Source organism: Sapajus apella, unplaced genomic scaffold (genome assembly GCF_009761245.1).
Source record: "Sapajus apella isolate SASKATOON/1434 unplaced genomic scaffold, GSC_monkey_1.0 scaffold49, whole genome shotgun sequence".
NCBI lineage: Eukaryota > Metazoa > Chordata > Mammalia > Primates > Cebidae > Sapajus > Sapajus apella.
In genome coordinates, this window is record NW_022436989.1 from 10,076,757 (window position 1) to 10,094,433 (window position 17,677).

A 17,677-nucleotide genomic window follows, 5' to 3' on the forward strand; every position below is an offset into this window, starting at 1 on the left:
CGACACTAAAGGCATCAATAAATTGCTCAAGTTTGAGTAACGCTAGGTAAACAAATTCCTTCCTATGCACAAACAATAATTTTGCTTTCCACCCCAGAAGATCTGTAACTGGAATGAGAAGTTAGTAAACATTTGAACATTTATAGATGGTATCACTGTTGATATGAGGAAATTAAATCTATAAGCAATAAAATATCCTCCTGTACATATACATTGGGTTTTTGGTTTGTTTATTTAGTGCCTATTTCCTCCCCAAACTATGGAACTCCTTTGGGGCAGCTGCCAAACCTGTTTGGTCCTTTCTCTGTCTTCAAAGCCAAGCACTGTGCCTTGTTCATAGGAGCGCCTCAATAATTTAAACAGAACGGCTAAAGCTAATGAATTTGTACACTTTTTCATTTTCAATCTGTGCCCTAACATTTGGATCAGATACAAAGATGTAATAACATGGCCAATGTGTGGGCATATTAAAGAAGGGAGCCCTTTCTTAAATCAATCACTTGAGCCCTTTCTTAAACCAATCCATCAATCAGTGAACCTCAGCTTCTGCCTCCTCTCTGTCTCTCTCTCACACACCCACAAACAAATATGATTGTAATAATTTCACAGAAAATAGCCTTATATTTAATAGAGGACCAGGAAAATGGCAAGAAAGACATCAAACAGACTATTCTTAAATGACACTGTTAGACTTAAGCAAAAACAGGGCTATCGCTGCATCAAATGGGACATGAGCAGGCTCCTCCACCCTCTCTCTTTATGACCCATCTAGAAAAGACTCATTTTTCAATATCTAATTCAAATCCTCACTTACCTCTGAAATCTTTGACTATCCTATCAATTTCTTTCTCTCATACATTTTTGTTTTTTTTGAGATGGAGTCTCGCTCTGTAACCCAGGCTGGAGTGCAGTGGCGTGATCTTGGCTCACTGCAACCTCCACCTCCCGGGACCCAGTTCAAGCAATTCTCCTACCTCAGCCTCCCAAGTAGCGGGGATTACAGGCACGAATCACCATGCCCAGCTGATTTTTGTATTTTTTAGTAGAGATGGGGTTTCACCACGTTGGCTAGTCTGGTCTTGAACTCCTGACCTCCTGATCCACCCACCTTGGCCTCCCAAAGCGCTGGGATTACAGGCATGAGCCACTGCACCCAGCCTCTCTCATACATTTTCTAAATGCTTATTAACTACATAATTGTTAGATATTCAGTTGTATTTTAACTTTATCATTTTGTTACAACAATTCACATCTGTTAAACTTTGTTGCATGCCTACAACCTGTGAGGCACAATGCACACATTATTCTGATGTTTACAAGCCTCCATCAAGGTAAGCAACATGACAAGTATTTTGCTGCTACAAACAGTGAGGTTTAAGAAGAGTGAAGCGATTACGAAGTGGCAGAGTCAGAGCTCGAGGCTGATCGGCCTCTGAAAGCCAGGCTCTTTCCTTTACTACATTATAATGGGAAGCACATTTTTAATCGGTTGTATTTATCACACGATCTTTCTGTGGGAACTTACAAAAAACTTTCTAATATTCCTACAATAAAAGAGCCTACCAAAAAAACTTTTTTTTTTTTTTTGTATTTTAGATATAGTAATTGTAAAAATAAGCCTAGCTTTAAATGTCCAAACCCCGTGATTACATTTCAACCGGAAATGAAATCTTAAGAAAAAATAAGCCTGGGCGCTGTGGCTCACGCCTGTAATCCCAGCACTTTGGGAGGCTGAAGCAGGTAAATTACAAGGTCAGGAGATCGAGGCCATCCTGGCCAACATGGTGAAACCCTGTCTCTACTAAAAATACAAAATTAGGTGAGTGTGGTGGTGTGTGCCTGTAATCCCAGCTACTCGGGAGGCTGAGGCAGGAAATTCACTTGAAGTGGGGAATTGGAGGTTGCAGTGAGCTGAGATTGCACCACGACTCTCCAACCTGGCAACAGAGTGAGACTCCTTCTCAAAAAAAAAAAAAAAAAAAAAAAAAAAGTACACTTATATAATGCAACAGGCAAAACCCACCTTTTCTCACACCTGCAAATAAACACAGAGAACGTGTCGTGAATGCTATCAGTGTATGTTTTTTAAAACAAGTGACAAGAACCTCAAGTTTCATAAAACAAGTTAGGAAAGTTTCAAACAAGTTACTAGAAACTTCAGCAACGCTAGCCACAGAACGCGGTGCCACTGTGGATTTTGTACCACTGCCACAATGAGTCAGTAAATGCGAAGCAAAATAAGATACATTTTTTAAAAGCCCAAATTAATGACCACATTTTGATTTCTTTAAAGTCAAAATTTAATTTACTTCATCCATATTAATTAGGTAGCTACTATGTACCAAGCACTGCATTAAGCTTCAGAGTTACCAACTGAATGATACCTGTTTCCTGCCCTTGAAGAACAGATACCTAAGGCACAGGTGGGCTGCAGAACAAGGGCCAACTGCCCTGCCAAGAGACACCACGGGCTCTTTCACATGGGACGGCAGAAAGAGAAAGCCCTCGCTGAAGAAAGCACTCACATGCTATTATGTTGGTGCAAGAGTAATCATAGTGTTTGCCCTTGAAAGTAATGGCAAAAAGTGTGATTGCTTTTGCATCACAATACATGTTGCTTTGTTATATGCAAACTGACATACTGAGTAAAAGGAAACTAAGGTCCACTTGCCACGGTTGCCACCACCATTACGCATATCCCCGAGGGTTTCCATGCCACACATAGGTGGTCACTTTCTTTCTAAGAGCATTATGGTCAATATTCTATCCACTGGCCTCTCTCTGCCTCATGAGCTATGTACATTTTGTTCTATGTCTAAGTGAGATCCCCTATCCCAGATTGCCATATTCTAGACTGATCTGCTAGCTTCAATCTGTTTTATATTTAGAAGCTAGTTTTGGGCCATGCGCGGCGGCTAACGCCTACATCCCAACACTTTGGGAGGCTGAGGAGGGTGGATCACAAGGTCAGGAGTTTAAGACCAGCCTGGCCAACATGGTGAAACCCCATCTCTACTAAAGATACAAAAATTCAGCTGGGCATGGTGGCACATGCCTGTAATCCCAGCTACTTGGGAGGCCGAGGCAGGAGAATCACTTGAACCCAGGAGGCGGAGGTTGCAGTGAGCCGAGATTGTACAATTGCACTCCAGCCTGGGCGACAGGGCGAGACTTTGTCTCAAAAAAAGAAAAAAATTAGTTTTGGAACTAGCACTCCATATAAACAGTGATGATTCCTTGCTTGAGTGACTTGCTGAAGACTGATAGAAACCATTTGTCTTCTGGTTCTTGTTTGTACATGCATGTGGTCTAAATCTGTTCAAATGAGATCCTTTTTCCTTGAGAACTCTGCAGGGTGTTTCTATCTGCTGCTTTAATGCCTAAGGCAGATGGTTTGAGATCTTGTTACAAGAATCCCTGAAGTACTGGGCATCTCTCTCCTCTCCATGCTACAGGGGAAAGAGCTCTTCATCCACTCCGCCTCACACGTAACGTGTGGCAATCCTCCTGTTAACCACTAGGTACTAGGCTTGGGAAGCTCAGCTTTTGAAATCGATGTTCACCTGATGACATCCCACCTTTGTCCATCAGCCATCCAGGTTCTCAGAGCCCTCAATGATGCTGATAAAACTGCAGTTACCGTGCTTCTACGGCCAACATAATTACTCTCAAATCTACCCGTATGCTGAAACACATGGGCATCATGATTTCTTGAGCAAAACAATATAAAACATGAATGTGTTGACTCCATTGTTTGAACTAGAAACATTATTTCAAGAGAAAAATGTATATTATATGCTTATGTGATACAAAATTACAAATACAGTTTTTAAATTGTTAAAAATAAGGAAGCTAACTATAATCAGTAATTTCTAAACATTTCAACTTTTAGAAATTACTCTTTTCCTTGCTCTCGTCTCCTCTTCTCTCTCTCTCTCTCTCTCTCTCTCTCTCACACACACACACACACACACACACACACACACACACACACACACACAGTGGTATGGTCATAGCTCATTGCAACCTTAAACTCCTGGGCTCCAGCAATCATCACACCTTAGCCTCCTAAGAGGCTAGAACTACAGGTGTGTGCTACCACACCTGGCTAATTTTTTAACATATTTTCTAGAGACAGGGTCTTACTATGTTGCCCAGGCTCGTCTCGAACTCTTGGCCTCAAGGAGTCCTCCCACCTCAAGCTGCCAAAGCACTGAGAATTACTATTATTTTCTATGTGTCTTGTCTGAGTGCTGTAAGTCATATAATTTAAAAAAAACAATTTTTCAGTTTGAGAAAATTTGTGGGTCAGAAATGCTAAAAGTGAGAGGCTCTGATCCATTACTTCCCTTTTTCCTTCTTGCAAATAAACGTTACTATTAGTCAACGTTTACGGATGCCTCACTCTAGGTTCTACGGCGTGCAGTATTTTAAGAGTATCTTTGAGAATCACTGGAGTCAACTGATGGAAAAAAGGGAAAAGGATATTTGTGCAAGAATACACAGACTTCTGGCATTAGCTTCTAGTTCTTATGCTGTCACGGCAAACACATGGCATTCAAAACTTTAAACAAGACGAGGCCTATCAAACAATGCCATTCTACTTCCCTGCTGGTAGATCACGGAGCAGGCCTGAGAATCCAGTCACTTTTGGAGGTCAGTGGAGTGGGTGTGCCTCCCAGGCCACTCTGTTGCCAGAATTTATTGAGTCAGTAGAGGCTAATTTCCTCTGCCTAAGTATCACTCGTTTTTGGATTTTTGGCCATTTAGCAGCTACTGTATGTGTTACCACATGTAATATATTTATTTCTCATTTAGCAGTAATTAAATATATAAAGCCCTTTAAAAATACTTTAAAAGGAAGCTCCTCCTCTCCCCAGTATGAGTGATAGAGAAAACAAAAATCTGGAAGGATACTTCCCACTTCGGGTGTGAGAACCTGGAATTCATCCATGTGGCTTTTAAATTACACAGCTAATTTATTATGAGGTTCATTTGGTATATGTAAGTACACAAATATTCACACTTGATGGATACATGGTGTTGACTTGCTAAACATAATCTGACTGATAATTTTGTGAGTGGGGTGGGCTGTGTGTGTGTGAAGCATGTCTTTATTCTGTTGCTGGACATCTTGGAGATCTGCTGATCCTGGGGGCAGTCCCTCCCGTGGTTCGGCAATTCCTAGAGAAGGAAATGGCTTCCCTGGTCTGGGGAGCTTGCTTTTCATACACAAATCAACCAATCCAGAACCCACACTGACCCCCACCTCCCCTATCTGGCTCTTATACTCTGGGCTACTATCCACCTGCCCTAATCATTCTAGGGCTGGGTACCAGACAACTAAGGATGGCCCTATGATGTGGAGTCAATGAAAATTACTCAAACCAGCCAATCACAAAACTTCTTGCCCTGCCTTGTCCATTCCTTCCAGTGGAAACCACAAGACAAGCTCTCGCCCACATCTTCTGGCTGTCTCTGCCTCCTGACCGCCCCTGACCCTTCCCCAGGTGGCCCTGCATGGGATGACAAGCCTCCTGTTTCCAGGGATCTGTCAGTAGAAATGTCTTCCTCCATGACAGTTATTTTCTGCCTGCATGTCTTACCATGCCTAATTAAAACAAATTCTGGATAACCTTAAAACAGCTTGAGTGCTTTAACCAATTCATAACATTACCGAATCTATCAGATTCCAGTTATAGATCTTTGAACATCTGAAAAACAAAGTCAATTCACGAAAGTCACATTCAGATATTTTCTAGAACAGTGAAACAGTTTACAGTAATACCTTTGACATCTTTGACTTGGTATCAGTAATAAGGAAAGACATATTGTTGATTTCATTCTGTACAACGAAGTTCTGCTCTTCTCTTTTGAAATTCTGAGAAGTTGCAAAGGAAATTTCAGTTAAAACCACTTACGTAAAGAAGTCTGTATAATTAGAGGTTACACAGAACCTACAAGTTTTTACAGAGATAAGTATTAATTTGATATATAAGAATTATCAAGAAACAGTACAAGTATTTCTTGAGTATCTAATGAGGGTACTTGGCTAGGAGCAACAATTCTGGGAACTAGATATGCGTCTGCACATTGCAAAGATGGGAAAACTAAGGTAAAGAAAATTTAATTGCAAGATCACACATTTACCAAGGAGGAGAATGAATAGTCAAACCTGTTTAGCTGGTGAAAGGCATCTACTGATTCCTGAGATTAACACAGGCTTTCCAAGGACACACAGAAATATGCTGTTACTTTCTGTCAGAATTTTTACTTACTTTTTAAAATATCGTATCATTATTTATTCCCTTTTAATTTGGGAACATAAAATGACTGGCAAAATCAATTTATCTTTAAGTACTTGGGGAAGAATATAACACATTAACCAATACGTGTTTATGTTAATATATGCCCACGAGATTCAAAAGCACATATGCAGATATTTTGCTTATTCCTGAAAGAATGATTAGATGTTCATCTGAAAAACGTACTGCTTGTGATACATACCGTTGTTCCAAACTTTAGTTTTGTATGTAAATCTAAAGACACTTCAGCATTTTCACAATTGAGAAAGCTGAAGATTCTCAGTTCTTCAAAAAAAATGTGCAGCTTTTAGTAATTTTTTTCCTGGGCTCCCTCTATTTTCTCATTAAGCATTCTAGGTGAAGTAACCCCAAAGAGAAAACAAGAGGCAAAAACCAAAAACTCATCTTTGTTCTTTGGCAGCTCAAAATGGACTGATTCCTTCTGGAATTTACGGATTTATTCATTTATTCATGCATGTATTTAGGGACAGGGTCTCGCTCTGTCACCCAGGCTGGGATGCAGCTATGCAATGACAGGATACTGCAGCCTCAAACTCCTGAATTCAGGCAATCCTCCCACCTGTCACCTGGCACATTTATCTATCTATCTATTTCTCTTTTTAGAGTGGATTTTGAATTTTCCTTCAGAATACCCTGGATGATCTATTGCATTCCCCAAACATGAGTTACACAGGATAAACTTGTATCCTTGTGAAGATACAAATTTGCATGTTAAAAAGGCATTATTTCATAGATCCTTTCCAAGTGATTATATTTTTAATGTACATTTTTATATAAAGTTTGCTGTTAAGTTTGACAGATTCCTCAAATGTAGGCAATAAATAATATTATTATCCTAAATATTAAATATGAATACTTTATTTTAAAAATATTATGCGTTCAAAGTAATTTGATTTGTACAACAATCTGATGAAGTACACTGGTAAGATATCTCAGATGATAAAACTGAGGTTGAAGTTTTCACTTTCTCTGTCTCCCATTGACAGAATGGCATAGAATTATAACTGATATAAAAATTCTAAACTTTTAAAATAATTCAGGATAATCATCAATGCTCATTTACCTGTATTCTGCTAGTTACTGAAAATAAATGATAGTATACTATACAATTCTTATGATTAAAATGGTTTCCAGATTTAAAAATACACAGTTCCACTTGGAAAATACAAAATAGTGAAAATTCACTAAATATGTACTTTGGAAATTCTATTAACAGGGTTGCTAGTAGAAAGAAGCTTTATTTTGAAAGCCAACATATTCTAAAATGTGAGCCAAACTAAATTGCTATAGAAGTAAAGTGTGTGAAGATAAAAGTACTGCTTTATGGAAGCAGTACTTTTTACAAGTAAAATGAGTGTATGCTATTGTTGGAAATTGCTAGTCTATTTAAGTATGTCTCAAACTGAGTACCGTAAATGAAGAGAACAAAATGCTAAGAAACAGAGAAAGCTAGATAGTAAAAATAGTACATCTTTACGCAATGTCAATATTAGTCTAGGATTTAGGGGCAAACTTAAAATATGTTTATGGAGTGCAATTTAAAAATCCCTGTGATTTTTTTAAAATAAAAATTACAAAACTCAAAGAGGCTTTATATTTCCTCAAACTCCTCAGGGGAAATTATTCTCTCTCCTCAACTGTTACATGAACCCTAGGAGGCAAGCAGGCAGGTGCCTATCACACAGTAGGCATGATCTGTCAATATTTTCTAACTCACATGGGATTTCGACCAGTAGATAAACACTTCGGCCACCATGCGGAAGAGCTCCTCTGCTTCTGGGTTAGGTTCCTTTAGCCACTTTGCCCTGGATCACATAACAAATAAAGTAGTTTCTCAGCTACTCCTTAAAGTCAATTAAAAAAAAAAAAATCACCCTCCCAAACATAAATGTACTGACCACAGAGCTCATAATGGCTTCAGCATAGAGTTGTAACATTTAAAAAAAAATTAAACATCATAACCGTCAAACGGTTAACTTTTACATGCAAAATCAGAATGAAATAGCCAACTTTAATTTTAAGGTGTTTTATTTATTTATTTATTTATTTTTTGAGACGGAGTTTCGCTCTTTTACCCAGGCTGGAGTGCAATGGCGCAATCTCGGCTCACCGCAACCTCCGCCTCCTGGGTTCATGCAATTCTCCTGCCTCAGCCTCCTGAGTAGTTGAGATTACAGGCACGCGCCATCACGCCCAGCTAATTTTTGTATTTTTTGTAGAGACAGGGTTTCACCATGTTGACCAGCATGGTCTCAATCTCTTGACATTGTGATCCACCCGCCTCGGCCTCCCAAAGTGCTGGGATTACAGGCGTAAGCCACCGCGCCCGGCCTTAAGGTGTTTTAATTTTAAGCCAATAATTAACTTACCTATAAACAATGAATTATGGTATAATTACCAACAAGATCATGGCCAAATAATGAATGAAACGGTTCAACAGAGATGTGTGAGCCAAGAAAGGTTATGACTGAATTAAGGAAACTACTCAATTACTTTTGATCATACCTGTTATAGTCCACAAATCTAATCAAGAGAGGGTAGAAGGCATAGAGATCTCTGGCCAGTGTGGTGAACTCATCTAGGATGAGAAGCTCAGCCTCCGACATATCGCCCCTGGCCTCGGCTTTCAGGTGGTCTTCCTCGGACACCACCATGGCTGCCTTTTTCTTGAGTTTCTCCATCAATGGCAAGAAATGAGTTTTCAAGAGCTGAGGTTTCACTTTATTTATTATAGGCTGGGAAAACACTGTTTAAAGACAGACATTAGTATTCTGCTCTGTATAACCATTCATTAAAACGATGATAGATGGTAATTATAATTGTAACATGATTAAAGCCTCCTTCTCTGGCACAGGGCTTCCTTAAGGCGACAGCTCTTACCTCAGCCATTTTTCTCATCCAACTCTAATTGCATGGCTGTTGTTAAAAAAAAAATGATTACTGAGTTGAATTCAACGATCTTCCTTGTTTTTAGAAAAGACTGATAGCTAATTTAGAACGGAAAAAAAGACTTTCACTCATTTTGGAAATCATTTTAACATAAGAAATACAATCCCTAAATGGAAAAGGTTCCCTTAACCCTTAGAATAGAGACAAGCTCTGCTACATAATTACTGTAGGAGAGTACCTACAGTTATCTCATTTTAACTCTCCCCATCCTTGGCCCAATGGAAGACTTAGACGACATGGAACACCCCTCTCTTATTTAATAATTACGGTAGTTGTGTAGTTGTTAATAATAGTTCCGAACTTGATTGGGCCATTTTCTAAATGATTCTTCCCTGAAGGTAACATATATGTACTGGGGAAAAGCATATAAGAGAAAAGTTAAAGTCAACCATAATCATCTACCCAAATTAATAAGTAATTGCTGCATTTCTTTGGAGTTTCATTAGTAGATAAATTCCTATACATGTATATTATACATATAACTTTCTGAATTCATTGTTTGAAAACCCCCTTTTTTTTTTTTTTTTTTTTTTTTTTGCTCTTCATTACATAAGTATTTCCAGGGCATAAAACATGGTTGAGGCCAAGCATGATGGCTCATGCCTGTAATCCCAGCACTTTGGAAGGCTGAGGCAGGCAGATCACAAGGTCAGGAGATGGAGACCATCCTGGCCAACAGGATGTATTAAAAATACAAATATTAGCTGGGCGTGGTGACATGATCCTGTAATCCCAGCTACTCAGGAGGCTGAGGCAGGAGAAACCCTTGAACCCAGGAGGTGGAGATTGCAGTAAGTCGAGATCGTGCCACTGCACTCCAGCCTGGGTGACAGAGTGAGGCTCTGTCTCAAAAAAATGTTGAAACTTTAACATTTAAAGATGACATAATATTCTGGCATGTAGATGTACACAACTTATTGAGTCATATTCTAGTTATTGGGTACTTAGATTGCCTCTAACTTTTCAATATAAATAATGCAATAATTGAAGACCTTAGGCTACATTTGTTTGGTTTACCCTCCCCTCCCGTCCCATTCTCTGTAGGACACATGGCTAAAAGTGGATTGCTAAAAGTTGAATGTTTTATTTTTGTCTCTGGCTATAGAATCATTCGTTTTTACTGCTGTGTTTACTGACTAATCTTACAGAGACTGACAAGTCAGAAAAATGTTTACTCAAACGTAACTATTTAAAATATACCCTATATCTGTTTGTATCTACATTTAAAAAAATAGCATGACAAATAAATACTATTTTGAGCACAGAAGAAAATATTAACAAAAATCATGATGGGAAAATTCTAGTCTTATGTATTTAAAATTCTTTTGGAAATAAAACACATGTAAGGGGTACATCTTCTTTCAATTTCTTACCTGCCAGCCTCTTCATCCAGGCTCCCTCATCAATCCCCAAGTTATTATATATGATCTTCAATATGTTCCCTAGAAGTGTGTTCATGTGCTCTGAGTTCAGGGCTGTGCAGCACATCTCGGCCCGTTCCGGATTGTTCTCAGGTCCGTGCTCCCACCAACGAGACATGTAGCTGCAAAGCATGGGCAATATGACTTCCATGACATGCGGTATTTGAGTGTAGCGAATGCCCGACTCAGCTAATTCCACGATTTCTTCCATGAGTTTCTCCAAAGATGGTATATTTGGGCAAACGTCTTCCACATTACTTGGCAAACTGAGAGCTAGAGATATACACATAAAAATGGATTCGAGTCAAAGAAAGTACTGAGACGATATGGCAGATTTCTGTTGTTTGTAACAGACGATGGCAACCATTTCATTTTGGACTTCAAAACTTAGCAAGACCTGGGATGCCTTCAACTGGCTCTTTCTCCTGTTTTTCAAGGAGGCTGTTTGAAAGCTTCTTTCTTTCCCCCAAGTTCCTACCGTACCATCAATACTACAAAATTGAATTTTCTCCTACTTCACAGCACAGAAGAGTATCAAATATTTCCTCTTCTAATTTGCTGCTCTCATGACCTGCAAGCCATTTATGACTGGCTCCAACTGGCCTCCATTGCCCATTTTTGAAGAAGTTTTGAGGTCCACCACTCATGGTCTCACCTAATTCTGATGCCTCATTCAGGCCTGTATTTTCAACCCCCTTAAACCTACCACCCAGCAGATACTTAAATCTTTCCTGGATGACTTAGCTTTCCAGGCATTCTTCATCCACAAAACCAAGCTGCTTTTCAGTGCTCAGCAAATTCGCACTTTTACACCTCACCTTCCCAACCATTCAGTGTCATTTCATATCCCTGACCCAATTCCCTCTTCCTAAAACTCCCCTCTTTCTTAAAATCAATGTGTCCAGCCTTTTTTGGCTCCCTTCTGAACGTTGTCAGTTTCCTTACTGACTCTCTTCTCCTCGCTGAACTTTTAAATGCTGATATTCTTTAGGAATCTATCTTTGGGTCTCTTCTCTTTTTTGGTTTGCATGTTTGTCTAGAAAATTTTGGCCATTCTTTCTGCTAATAACTCTCAAAACCATGTTGCTTAAAAACTGTTCTGACTCATCCTAGATGTCTTAAGTGCAACTAAAACACAATGGATCTAAATTTAAACTTCTCCTTTTCTCTCCAGCCTGTCTTGAGCACGCACTAACTTGTTAGGGACATTTTCCAGTCATTCACCCAAGCAAGAAACCTGGGAGAATGTCTAGGCTGCAATGTCCCCTCATCTGCCACATGAGATGACTCTACCTCTAGGAGCTCTCAGAATCAACATACATACATGCTGTCCAAGGGGCCTCACTCAGTCTTCTTGCTTTTGAATTACCACATATTCTAACTGCCGACTTATAGCTATTCATGTCCTTTATTGTTGTCATGATACATTTCTGAAATGCAAATCTACTCATCTAACTGTTTTTTTGTTTTGTTTTTTTGGTTTTTTTGAGACAGAAACTGCTCTGTCACCCAGGCTAGAGTGCAGTGATACAATCTTGGCTCACTGCAACCTCCACCTCCTGGGTTCGAGATACTCTCCTGCCTAAGCTTCCTGAGTAGCTGGGAAAACACGTGCCTACCACCACGCCTGGCTAATTTTTGCATTTTTAGTAGAGACGGGGTTTCACCATGTTGGTCTGGCTGGTCTTGAACTCCTGACCTCAGGTGATCCACCTGCCCCCACCTCCCGAAGTGCTGGGATTACTGGTGTGAGCCACTCATCTTACCCGGCTCATCTTACCTTTTTAAAGCCAATTAAAGGATTATATTTGCCACTGGCACAGTGCCCACTTTTTACCCAACATAAAAAGCCTGACTCCCCCTTTCTGACTTTCTATTCTTGTCTTGTCTTTCACGCTTTACTCTCCTGAAAGCTGTCTTCAGCCATGTTAAAATGCCTGAAGTTTCTCCTCATGTACCAGAGTTTCAGTCTTCCCAATTTCAAGACTCATCTTGTATCAGCTTTGTGAAGTCTTTCCAGGTGTTCTCAGCTAAAACTGCCTTTTTGGTGTCCCCAGTGCTCTTTATTCTTTTTTTGTTTTGGGGACAGAGCGAGACTCTGTCCCCCAGGCTAGAGTGCAATGGCACGATCTCTGCCTCCTGGGTTCAAGCAATCCTCCTGCCTCAGCCTCCTGAGCAGCTGAGATTACAGGCACCTACAACCACACCCTGCTAATTTTCATATTTTTAGTAGAGACAGGGTTTCACTATGTTGGCCAGGCTGGTCTCGAACTCCTGACCTCGTGATACACCTGAATTTTCTTTCAGAAACACTAGGGAAATTGAATACAGCATTCCAAAACATGTAATACCAAACAACAACACTTAAGAACAAAGAAGGCTGGGGGTATTCAAGCTCATTAAAAATCACTATTGGAAAGTATGATAAGTATCATTAAGTTTTAGCTTCATGTCTCAAATATTGCATGTGTTTCTGTGTTACCTGCTCTTTCTCGTGAAGACTTGGTATTGTAGATGGAGTAAATATTATGTTTGTCCAGATGAGTTTCCAAAAATGCTACAGGAAAGGCGCCAGCAAAGGCAGCTAGACATTCTCCTAATGCAGAACGTTGCCTGTAAATGGAAAAGCCCCATGCTTTTTTGTCTTCCAAATGAGTAACTAAAAAAGTCGTATTAAAATTAGCAAGTTTAACCTAAAAAGGAATGATTATATTCAACTCCAATTTCTATATTGCCAAACTTCATATGCTTTCAATAGCAATACCCTCACCATTTGAAAAATAAAAGACAAACTAAATTATCAGTTAGCAAAAAATTACCTGGCAACTCCCTTCCTTGTATCTGATTGCACTAGTCCTTTTATTTCATTAATTCACTTTAAAATTCTGTTTCAATTAGTCATTCTCAGACTGATTCTAATAATTTGTATTGGTAATCTGGAAATATCAATTTTTCTTTTGGATGACTTACGTTAAAATATCTATATTTCTATTAGTACAGTATAACTTTTTCATTATTTTCAAAATATTTCTTTTTCTTACCTTTGAAATTTTATTTTCTTTGTTTTCCCCAATCACTTTATAATTGCAAAGTTAATTGCACAAAAAGACTTAAAAAACAAGCCACCAAAAACTAAAACATTATTCAGAACCTAAAAAAATGACCTCAAATTTTGTCAAGATAAATACATAGGCAAAAACAGCAATAATGAAAACAAAAGCAATAGCAATAAGAAGGAATTAGAGGGTGTGAAAAACCAGATATTAAAATATTTTTTAAACGCAATTCAGGCTATATGATACTGATTTAATAATAAAAAATCAAATAATAGAACAGAATAGAAATTCTAAATGTAATCTAGTAAAATATTGCTATATAAGATGAAGGTTTTATTTTAAATCATGGAGTAAAATAAATATTTAATAAATGACTACTTTACACACAGTTGATGATTTAAAAAATTTAATTTGAATCCTACATAATACCCAAGAAAAATAAAATTCAGATATATTTCTAGTACATTTCCTTCTTATCTCAGAGATGAGTATTCTAGACATTCTCTACTTTCCTTGAGCTTTCACACTTATTTTCTCTCAAGTCAACCTTCATTGGAAAACAGAAGCTGCTAGACACAGATCTACCTAATATAGCTTCTACCTGTTTTCTGTTGTATAGAGAAAAATTATAAGCCTCAAAAGTCACCTTCTAAAAGATACATTCTCCACTACCTTGTTCTCTAAATTGTGTGGTTATTCATATGACAATCTATACCTTGCCACGATAGTATTTATCAGTTTGCTTGTTTGGTTTGGTTTCCCCTACCAGATGAAGAACCTATGAGAGTAGGGAAGTATCTTGTTTATTTCTGTATCTTAGCATCTGGCATTTAATAAGCACTTAGGATATAAACAATAGAATTAGGAAGTTAAATATAAAGAACTGGAAGCATGAAAAGTCTAGGAGGATAAATGTGTGAGATTTTAATATAATGTGTAGTCTAAACTTATCAGAATCATAAAACTAACAGGAAACTGATTACATGAAATAATTGATAGATTTGATTATGTCACAATTATATAAAAATTCAACATTACCATGTCATAAAACTCTATCTGCATACAATTTTTAATATATAAGCACTATAAAGGTAGAAAAATGCTAAAACTCACAAAAACAGGAGAAGCAATAATCATTTTAATAAACAAAAGGATTATTACAAATCAGCATGACGATATATTAAGAGAAAACTAGATGCAAGATGAGAAAAAGCAATTCATAAAGTAGAGAAACACAAATGGCAAAGTAAACATGAAAAAGATAGCAAGTAGATGGTAATCAGGAAAGTGCATTAAAAAAATATATATATACAAATAGTACTAACCCTATTTATATTTTTAAATGCACTTTTTATATATTTATATTTATATATAAATAGTACTATTTATATTAACTATTAATGATACATATTTCTGTATATACTATACAGTATAACTATATATATATATACTATTATGTATATATTACTACATATAGTTATACTATATAGTATGGCTACATATAGTTATACTATATATAGTTAATTATCTATAGTTATACTATTTACGGAAATAGTATAACTATATATAAACTATATATATATACAAATATATATATAAATAGTACTATTTTATAGTTATACTATTTATGACATATAATACATTTAAACTATTTTCAAGTATCACATTCATAAGCACTGAAAAGAAAAAAAGATAATCTGAAGTAAGGAACAAATGAGGAAATTAGCATTCACTTGTAAAACTTGAGAATATCAACTGAATCAATTTTCTGAAAAGGCAGTGAAATGAGTACCATAATCCTGTAATACGGGTTTACCCTTTAACTTATAATTCCAAATTCTGAGAATACAGCTAAGGGAAATGAGCATAAAATACAATGGAATCCAGGAACATAGATCTAGCACTAGGTATATCAGTGAAAAGCAGAAAACAGCCAACACGTCAAAAATGCCATAACATTTCAAGGAATTATTTTAATTCCTTCATATATTTCATAACCATAAAAATAATATGAAAATTGAGTTTACTTAAAATGCAGGTAAAAATGTTAAAGTGTTCAGAGTAAACCCAATTATATTTTTCCACTGATCTAATTTTCTATTTTTGTGTATGAATCTCATCCTATTTTAATTATTATAGCTTTACAGGTTTTAACATTTGGTAGGCCAAATGAGTACCTGTTCATTACTCTTTTATTCCCCTCTAAATTTTATTGGCTAGTCTCATGGGTTTATTCTTTGAAATAAACTTTTGAATTATTTTGTGAAGTTGGATACAAAGCAAATTTCTGTTTGAAACTGTATTGTAATTATAGATCAATGTAGGGAGAATTTATATTTATTCATAATTAAATCTTCTATCAGACTGTCTTTTTATTTACTCTTGCCTTTTAAAACTGACCTGTTTTTCTTGTCTGGTTCACAGAAATGTCTTACTGAAGTTGCCAGTGATCTCTTCATTTTAAATTTACTGGGGATACCTTTTCTTACTTTACCTATTCACATCATTTAACACTGCAAACCACTCCCTCCTGAAACTTGAGAACATGAAAAAATAAAACTAGCTTAAATAACTGCTCATATTCATACTTACTTTGAATTTCTGATATATGCTGAGTACCTGTACTAGCAGGTGCTTTCATAAGACTCAAACACTCAAAGTTGAAACTTCATATTAAGTATAGTCGTTATTATTAGTGGTTTAATTTCTTTGCATAACTCCATTATCCTTTATTACATCAATTCTTATTTTGTGTAAAGATTATCTAATTACTTCCAAGGAATTTAAAAGGTTGATCTGGCTTAGTTTAAAACTAGGAAGCAGGTGATGAAATAAAGATCCTTGAAATAAATGGTTATAAAACTTAAAGCAGCAATTGATACAAAGTTAAACTTTAAAAATTCTTACCTCTCCACATAAATACTCTTGCTGGTTCCCAAAGCATATAAGCTAGTAAGAATTCTGTAACAAGACACCTGGACATCTTCCACTAAGGAAAAAGAGAGTATCACTTGAAAGAAAAACCCACTTATTTATACACTGTCCTGTAAAAGCTTAAGCTATATACTATCCAGTTTAGGCTATATACTACTCATCCATAAAACAGAATGAAATCATGTCTTTTGCAGCAAAATGGATGGAACTGGCGGTTGTTATCTTAAGTGAAACAAGCCAGGCATATAAAGTCAAATATCACATGTCCTCACTTATAAGCGGGTACTAAACAATGTGTACACATGGACATAGAGAGTAGAATAACAGACAAGACTCAGAGGTTGGGGTCAGGAGGAGGCAGGTGTTGAGAAATTACTTAATGGGCACAGATGTTCATTTTTTGGGTGATGGATACCCTAAAAGCCCAGAAAACTATACTTGTAACCCATAAATTTATACAAATAAAAATAAATAAATAAAAGGCACATTTAAGTATGCTTTTTTCCTTTCCTTTTTTTTTTTGAGACAGAGTCTTGCTCTGTCACTCAGGCTGGCGTGCAGTGGCAATATCGGCTCACTGCAACTTGGCCTCCTGAGTTCAAGCGATTCTCCTGTCTCAGCCTCCCAAGTAGCTGAGATTACAGATGCGCACCATCATGTCTGGCTAATTTCTGTATTTTTAGTAGAGACAGGGTTTCACCACGTTGACCAGGCTGGTCTCGAACTCCCAATCTCAGGTGATCCACCCGCCTTGGCTTCCCAAGTACTGAGATTACAGGCATGAGCCAGCACCCAGACTTAACATGCTTTCTTAAAACAAAATTTAAAATAAACACTTTGTCACTGGTAGTTAGTTGCAGCATCCACTGAATGACTCAGCAGTTTTTGCAGAGGTGCCCGTCACCTGAGGAACGGGCAATGCAAGAGTCTGAGTCTGCGATTCTGCTCAACAAACGCTCATGTCTTATCTCCTGCTCTTATCAGCAGGACA

At 37.4% G+C, this 17,677-nt stretch overlaps 1 protein-coding gene across 12 annotated transcripts in view; it reads right to left on the bottom strand.

The window, feature by feature from the left end:
* RYR2 (ryanodine receptor 2) overlaps positions 1-17,677 on the bottom strand; it is a 784,407-nt gene that overhangs the window by 123,215 nt on the left and 643,515 nt on the right. For all 12 annotated transcript variants that reach the window (XM_032242431.1, XM_032242430.1, XM_032242419.1 and 9 more), the window contains 6 exons: positions 16,660-16,741; positions 13,179-13,309; positions 10,649-10,969; positions 8,832-9,072; positions 8,044-8,131; positions 5,789-5,881 (listed from right to left, as the gene is read on the bottom strand). In XM_032242431.1, coding sequence (XP_032098322.1) covers positions 5,789-5,881; positions 8,044-8,131; positions 8,832-9,072; positions 10,649-10,969; positions 13,179-13,309; positions 16,660-16,741 — 956 coding nt within the window. The remainder of the gene's footprint in view (positions 1-5,788; positions 5,882-8,043; positions 8,132-8,831; positions 9,073-10,648; positions 10,970-13,178; positions 13,310-16,659; positions 16,742-17,677) is intronic.